This window comes from Mauremys mutica, chromosome 7 (genome assembly GCF_020497125.1).
Source record: "Mauremys mutica isolate MM-2020 ecotype Southern chromosome 7, ASM2049712v1, whole genome shotgun sequence".
NCBI lineage: Eukaryota > Metazoa > Chordata > Testudines > Geoemydidae > Mauremys > Mauremys mutica.
In genome coordinates this window covers 108,066,495-108,074,545 of record NC_059078.1, presented here as the reverse complement: position 1 = coordinate 108,074,545, position 8,051 = coordinate 108,066,495, and the positions used below count along the sequence as shown (strand labels likewise).

General features: G+C 43.0%; 1 protein-coding gene across 1 annotated transcript; it reads right to left on the bottom strand.

Moving 5' to 3' along the window:
* Positions 1 to 5,056: 5,056 nt before the first annotated feature.
* LOC123374154 (putative pre-mRNA-splicing factor ATP-dependent RNA helicase DHX32) lies at positions 5,057 to 7,275 on the bottom strand. The gene is made up of 2 exons (XM_045023717.1): positions 6,767 to 7,275; positions 5,057 to 5,297 (listed from the first exon to the last, which is right to left on the bottom strand). Exons 1-2 carry the CDS (start codon positions 6,858 to 6,860, stop codon positions 5,092 to 5,094), a joined length of 300 nt encoding a protein of 99 aa, XP_044879652.1. The 5' UTR covers positions 6,861 to 7,275; the 3' UTR covers positions 5,057 to 5,091.
* Between the last annotated feature and the right edge of the window lie 776 nt (positions 7,276 to 8,051).

Below are 8,051 nucleotides of genomic sequence, written 5' to 3'. Positions count from 1 at the left end.
AAAATGAAGTTTTAATTTAATTTGTTTTTTACAAGAAAAAAAATCTCCTCCATCTCTCCCTTAAAACAAAACAAAACCAGTCTCAAAACTCTTCCCCCCTCTTTCTCTAGTGAAAAAACATAAAAATATTAGCGAAAATAGGGTGGCTGAGGAAGGGGTGCTTTTTCAGTGGATAAGGTGGGGTGGGGGGAGAGAGTAAAAGTGGAGAAGTGCTACTTTCTCTCACTTTCCCCACACTCTTCCAGTGCAAAAAAATTAAAAGTAACAGCGTTTTTAACCCTCTTTCTGACTTTTTTTTTACAAAAATTTCCAGGGGAAAGGAAAAGGGGACAGGGGAGACAGAGAATGTGGGAATTTTCCCAATATTTCAAAATAAAAAACCCTACAATTAAGAAAAATGAAATTCAATGTTTTAAACAAAAAATGTTGTCAAACAACCCTCTGGTGAAAAACTTCATTTTTGATAAAACTCACATTTTTGTTGAAAAAAACTATAATAAAAATATTTCAACCAGTACTACTGTTTGATTTTAGGCTTTAAGTTTCATGTTAAGAGTTTAAGTCTACTTTGTATTACATCTGCACTACAAAAAATGAAGCTTTGTATGATGGGATCTGCCTCATGGGTGAGTAAAATGTTATATTGTAACAAAAGTGCTAAAGATTTGAAATCATTAACTTTTTAGAAATATGCACTTAGAAGATGAGACTGCTACTAGAATGGTTATGAAAGAGACAAGATGGGTGAGGTAATATCTTTTATTGGACCAGCTTCTGTTGATGAAAGACACAAGCTTTTGAACTACACAGAGCTCTTCAGGTCTGGGGGACAGGTCTAGACTACAAACTTACTTTGGTAAAAATCCACACCCCGAGTGATGTAGCTATACCAACCTTAACCCTCTGTGTAGACAGTGCTGTGTCAGTGGGTGAGCTTCTCCCACCAATGTAGCTACTGTCTCTCACAGAGGTGGAATTATTAAGCAGACAGGAAAGCGCTCTCCCATAGGTTAAGAGTGTCTTCACCAGAAGCGCTATAGCGATGCAGCTGCACTGATGCAAGTTTCTAGTGTAGACCTGCCCTGGGAAAGGTAACCAGAGTGTTACAGCTAAGTACAAGGTAGATCAGATTCTTAAGATTCTTAGGGCATTAACATATATTGTGAGAGACCATTCAAGATGAAGTTGGCAACACCTCTTGAGTCACTGGACAAAGGAGAGTTAGTGGGTTATTGTTGTAGGAGACATAAAGCCAGTGTCTCTGAGTCCATGATTTTTAGTGTCTAGCAAAGTTATGAATTTAAGTTCCTCTGGGCTTAAAAATCATGAGAAGCCCGAGGAGTGGAGCCTGGGACTGGGAAGGTAAAAAGAGTGGGACTGGAACCAGAAGCCTGGACTGGAACAGGCCCATGTTAGAGGGGATAGGGCAGAAAAGCTCAAGCGTGGAGGAAAGGACCAGAAAATTCTCTTCCCACTAAGTCACACTTCCCTCCAGTGCCTGGAATGGAACTCAAGCTTCCTGAGTCTCACCATTCCTCTGTTGTCAGCAAACATCCGTGAAACATACTGGCAAAATGTGTGTCCCATTCTCCTCTAGTGATGGTCCACATAAGGGATGATAACTTACTGTTGCTATTGGTTAGTCTGTTAGATCAAGTAGCAAGGGTCTGTGTGGTGTATCTAAAAGTTCCAGTCCATATCTGTGTCAAAATGGTGCCACATAACGGGTTTTCTGTTTGTTTGGGGTTTTTTTAGTTTGCATTTTTAAAAACCTAGAAACTTTAAAAAGAACATTATTAAGTTTTCAAAGTCAAGCAACAAAAGGTTAGAAAATGCCAGAAATAAGATTGCAATCTTAATTTGGCCTCCTTGTGTGCATGCATTATGATATATTCTTTAATTTCACGATCACGCTATTTTCTTCCACAGGGTCTCTGTCTCATTCTGTAAATGAGACCTGCTATGGGACTGAATAAGGTAGGGGTGTGTGTGTGGGACTCCTGATTCATTTGTTGCAGAAGTTGGAAGGTGTGCAGTGAATGAAGTAGGGCACTGCAGGAAGAAAAAGGATGGCTTCACAGTTAGGCAGTTGTATGCTGCCTTGGAGAACTGGATTCTATCCCTGTCACTACCATGCAACTTCCTGTGGGATATTAGTCAAGTCACTTCTACCAAACAGATCACAGGTCACTGTTTGCTTGACTTGTTGCCCTGTGGTCTGATTTGCAGAAGTGCTGAGCACTTACAGCTGCAACTGAAGTCAATGGGAGCTGTGCTTTGAACACACAAGGGGCTTTATAATGCCAAGTTCTTGGAAGAATCATGTCCTAGTTGTCTCAAATTGGGCATCCAAAATTAATGGATCCAAAATGAATGGAAACTTTTGACCTTAATCTTTGACCTTAGTTTCATAAAATGGGTATTATACCACCCCCTCATTTCATAGGGTTGTTGTGAAGATTAATTATTTAATGTTTATGAAGCACTCATACTAAAGGTATGAGTGCCATAGAGCAGTAGTTCTCAACAAGGAGTCCAGGGCCCCTTGGGGGGCTGCAACCAGGACTCAGAGGGGCCGCCAAGCGTGGCTGACATTAGACTTGGTAGGGCCCAGTGCAGAAAGCCGAAGACCCACCATGCGGGACTGCAACACAGGGCTCTGAGCTCCACCACCCGGGGCTGAAGCTGAAGCCTGAGCAACTTAGCTTCATGGTACACCCCGTCGCGTGGTGCCCCAGGCAATTGCCCTACTTGCCACCCCCTAACGCTGGCTCTGGCTTTTATATACAGAAAAACAGTTGTTGTGGCACAGCTGGGCATGGAGCTTTTATAGTATGTTGGGTGGAAGAGGCTCAGAAAGAAAAAGGCTGAGAACCCCTGCCACAGAGGAAATTATTTGATTCTGTCTTCAGAGTAGGTTTGAATTTGTGCAGTAAATAAGATTCACTGAACAGTTAGGATAAAATAAAATATTGAATAGTTGCTAATTGGAGAACAACAGCCATCCTGTGCTTTGAATGAGGCAGGGTCTTGTGGAAAAAAATAAAATTTAATCACGTAATTAAAGACTGCATCATAATGCATATGCACAAGCGGGCTGAATTAAAGCAATCTTAATTCTCGATTTCCTAACCTTTGAGCACTTGATTTTGCAATCTTAATGTTCTTTCAACATTTTTTACAAGACATTCATAAACCAAAATGAAATTGTCCATAAGGGTGCTGTACTCATTTAACAAAATCAATTTCTAAACGGGTTCAGTTACATCAATATAATTTTCTTGTGTAGAAAGGCCTAATTTTCCTATCCAAAGGCACGGCTACATGAACATTTACTATGCAGCAAGATGGGGTCTAAATCTACAGCATTCCAGCATGCCACCTGCTAACTGTCTGTGTGGACCCTGCTGATGTGCACTAAAAGTTCCCTAGTGTGCATTGTAAGTTTTCATGTAGACATGCCTCAAGATGGTGTATGGTTGTCAATAAACTAAGACAGGAATACAGTATCCTGTGTCCAAGTCACTCATTTCTCTCCCAACAAGGAATTAACGCATCCCATGAGTCGAACCCTTTCTTGACCATTTGGAGTTCACTGAAAGTTTAATAAGAGTTAAATCTGCCATTTAATTTTACTTAATGCAAAATGAGTGGTGTAATTTACATAAACTTTCAAAAATTCTGTCATGGATAAAATCTAGTTGAGATACAGTAAACAGTGCACAGATAAATGTGCAGGCCTCAACATGGAAAGAAGTTAATAGTCAGATGCCCCATGGAATAGTATAGACAAGACTATTATTCAAAATATTTATTAACAATCTGAAATAAGGGTGAACTGCATGATGGCAACATTTTTTGACAAAAGGGAAAAATGTGGTGTTTTAGTAGTTTCTAGGGAGGAGTTGACAAAATTAGGCTATTGAGCAAAAAAATGTCAGATTAAATTAAATGTAGACAAATGCAAGATAATAACACTCAACTAATAACAATTTAATCTATTCCATGTTATATTAAAAATTTCTGAATTCATTTTACCTTCTAAAATGCTCAGATTAAATCCTGGTCCCTTTGAAGTCAATGGAAAAGCTCTCTGTGACTTCAATAGGTTCAGGATTTCACCCCTTTTCTTTAACAAACCTGAAAATGTACAGGTAAACTAAAAAGGTATGCAGGTTTTACATGTGATATTGTTCTATATAGGTAAAACAAAAGTATATGGTTCAATGTTGTTATATACTAATACGTCCACATGTAGTTGGTGCAGAGTTTTTCTACATATACATATGTGACTATTTGGTGCAGAATTATTAGGATCTGATAAGTGTGCAGGTGGTGGTTATTTAGTGTATAAATAAGAGTCTGACATTTCTAAAGAGTACTTTTTAAATTTTAGCTTGAGGCCTTTGCTGACTATTTATTGCATATTACAAGAAATTCAGTGGTTAAAACCCAATACTTGCATTTCCCCAAAACCTACAAGAACTCAGCCAATTAATAATAGCTTGGTGGGCAGCTGGAAATACATGCCACTTACTTTATCTATTTATAATTATCAGGAAAAATAGTGGAATTGTATGTTTGAATACAAATATTGTATATATTTGATATTGCTCTCCCTCCACCTTTCATATTTCACTTATCTTCTTAGGTTCCAATCCTTCAAGTTACAATGTGTGGGCAGATCCTTGTGCCCACACAAAGCCCACTGAAGTCAATAGGACTTTGTGGGCACAGAATCTACCCTTATGTTGTAAGTAAACTCTTTAGGACAAGGACAGTGTCTTAATATTACAATACACTACAGTACATAGCACAATGGGGCCCTGATATTGACTGAGGCCTCTAGACACCAGCATAATATACATTTAATAATAAATAAGTAGAGCAGCAAAAATAATGAACCATAAATTAAATTTTAAAAATTATTTCAGTTTTAATAATTAACATTGTTATTAGGAAAGCAGTTAAGGAAATCTGCTATTGGAAAATATATGAACTCAATATTAAATAGTAAATAAATAGCACATGGTAAGTATTCTGTAGTACCCCCTTGGGAACTTTTGCCACTCTTAGCATCTCCTGAAACAATCACAGTTTGATTACGAAGAAGACTCTCCATAGAAGCATATTCACTTTCCAGACTGGAAGTTCCTCTCTTTCTTTCAAAAGTTTGTAATAATGAGATGAGTATGGTAAGCCATCAAAAGGATTATGCTCTAAATCTTCTTCACATACTAACATCTCTTCTTCGTCACCATTGCTGGACTCAAATAATTCTGAGAAGTAGTGTTTCCCTGAAGAAAAGATTAAAAACTTAATTTCTCCCTCATATATTTTTCCCAGCAATGAAGCACTGGTGCTGGAACCCTAATGGAGACCTTTATATTAATAAATCATTCATACCCTACAAATGTGAAGAAATCTGTTGCTACACAGTTCAGAATAAATATTCCCTGAGTCCTTAGTTCAAAAGGTCAGAATACTTTCTGTCCTGGCCTGTTCTTTTTGACGTCTTTGTCTTTTTACTACCTCTGAAATTGTGTAGCAATATATATTTTAAAAGTTCTAAAAACCAAAACACACATTTAAGATGGTTCTGCCAAAAGGTATTTTAACTCAACCCAATTACTTTCTGCATTTTAACAGCCTGTTTACTGAAGTCAGATAATTAATAATAGTTGGTTTGTTTCCTTGCACTGTTGTCTGTGGCTCCGAGACCAGTCTGGAGAATGATTAGATGAAGAGTGTGCTTAGCCTGACCTTTATCACACATGGCTGCATCCTGACTGATTGTGAATAGAAAATTACAGGTGTGATTATTGTGACTGTAACCCTTCTGCCAGTCAGAGTCGGCAGCAACAAGGGCTGGGTTCAGTATCTAGAGGTTCCTTTTCAACAATACAAAACCTGGCTTGAACCCCCACCCAGTGACCTGAGACAATTACACACCAACCCCTGGGTGCCTCTAAGAGGCAATACTTCCCCTCTTGCAAGCACAGAATCTGAGTATAGCAAAGAAACTTTTCATAAAAGGAGGGAAGTAACTCGGCATTAATTTGGGAAAACACCGCAAACACGGTTCATAATTAAGGCTATGATTATGTCACGGAGGGCACAGAATCCGTGACTTCCATGACCTCCATGACATTTTCTGCCCTGCCCCCGCAGCTCCCAGCCCCCGCCCTGGTAGAGGGACCCTGCAGCTGCCCAGCCATGGCAGGGGGCGGGGGACTACCCACAGCTGTCCAGCCACGGCAAGACCCTGCAACTTCCCAGCTGTGGCAGGCAGCGGGAACTCCCCGGGGGATCCTGCAACTGGCCAGCTGCGTTGGGCAGCCGGTGAACTCTGCAGCTGCCCAGCCATGGCCAGTAGCTGGGGGACCCTGCAGCTCCCAGCTGTCCTGCTGGTGAGGGGACCCCACAGCAGCCCAGCCCCGTGGGCAGGGGGACCCTAGAGCTCCCATGTACCACAGTGGTGGGGGACCTGGGAGCCCCAGCAGCAGTGGGTGCTGAACCCATCTACCCCTTTTGTCAGGGATATTTTTCGTGGAAGTCAGGGACAGGTCAGGGGCTTCCATGAATTTTTGTTTATTGCCCGCGACAAAAATATCCATGACAAAGCTTAGCCTTATTCATAAGCATAAACCATGAGCAAAAGACCCACCCTCAAGTAAGCTGGGCAGTGTCCTTTTCCCTCAGATTCTTAAGTCCAGCAACCAAAAGTCCCTTTAATGTGCCTGTCCCTTCTCTGCATCCCACTCACAGTTGTTGTCCTTGGTCAGCGCAGACGCAGCGTTCAGAAGCGCCTCTGCAGAGCTCACCTCCCACCCTGGGTGGAGTGGGAGATAAGATGGCATCTAACTCGCTCTGCTGCCCGGGCACTCGCTCGCTGTTCCTCTTCGCTGGCCACCATTCCAGCTGATTGGCACTTGGCATCTCTGCGCCAGCCACCCTACTGGCTGATCACCATGCCTCTCCGCCGGGCTTCGCTCCGATCCTCTTAACCACCCTCCCTGCTGACCGATCACCTCACCTCTCCACCAGTCACCCTGCTGGCTGATTGCCACGCCTCTCTGCAGGGTTCTGTTCCAGTCCTCTCCACCGGTAGCCTTGCTGGCCAATTGCTATGCCTCTACACTGGCTGCCTTGCCAGCTGATCGTCGATCAGGGAGCTTTGCGAACAGGGAGTTTCGCAAGGGAGTTCTCCAGGTGAAGGAGGAGCTAATACAGCATCTGTGGGGTAAGTGACTGTCTGTAGTGTGTGTTTGTTTGTGTTTGGGGGTTACTTGCTGTGTGCTGAGCTTGTGTTTGTCAGTCTGTTTGTTTGGTTGGTTGTTTGAGGGACCGTGTGCTCTGGCTGGCAGTTGGAGGCAGGTTTGAAAGCTCGAAGCCTCTGGTAATTGGCTGAGCCTTAATCAGTGGGCGGGGCATTCACTCAGGCCAGGGCTTTATAAAGCCGCGCACAAGCAACCAGGGAGCTTTGCGAACAGGGGCTGCTAACAGGGAGTTTCGCAAGGGAGTTTAGAAGGGGAGTGGGAAGGGAGTGGGAGCCCCTCGCCAGCCCTAACCCCTTCCCTGTGGCCCCCCCTAAAACCTATAAACTGAACCACATTCCAAAACTACTTTCCGTAAACCACCCTTTCACTAACTAGGAGACAATGCAGGCAGAAGCCCAGCAGCAGAGTGGGGGCTATCCAGTTTATTGCGCTGACTGTCACATGTATGATTACCTGCCCTGTGGGCGGGTGGCGTATGTGTGCAGTCGGTGCAAGGAGCTCCTGGCCCTCAGAGACCATGTACGGACTTTGGAGGCCAGGGTGGCGGAACTGGAAGAGCTGAGAGAGGCAGAGAGGTATGTTGATGAGGCTTTCCGGGACACTGTAGAATTGTCCCACCTCCGCTTAGACAGCTCCTGTGCTGTTGAGGAGGAAGAAGGGCCCAGGGAAGTACAGCAGTCAATGGGAGCAGAGGGAAACCTTCCCGTAGTTGGGACCCTCCTTCCAGATGGTGCTGGGGTTGCCTCTCGCACTGAGGTTACCTCTCCGGGG

Excerpts from the sequence above, each read along its gene's own strand:
- LOC123374154 (XM_045023717.1), bottom strand. The coding sequence starts at position 6,860 with ATGCCATCTTATCTCCCACTCCACCCAGGGTGGGAGGTGAGCTCTGCA. Across the intron at positions 5,298-6,766 it reads GCTGACCAAGGACAACAACT|GGAAACACTACTTCTCAGAA; the intron begins GTGAGTGGGATG and ends TCTTTTCTTCAG.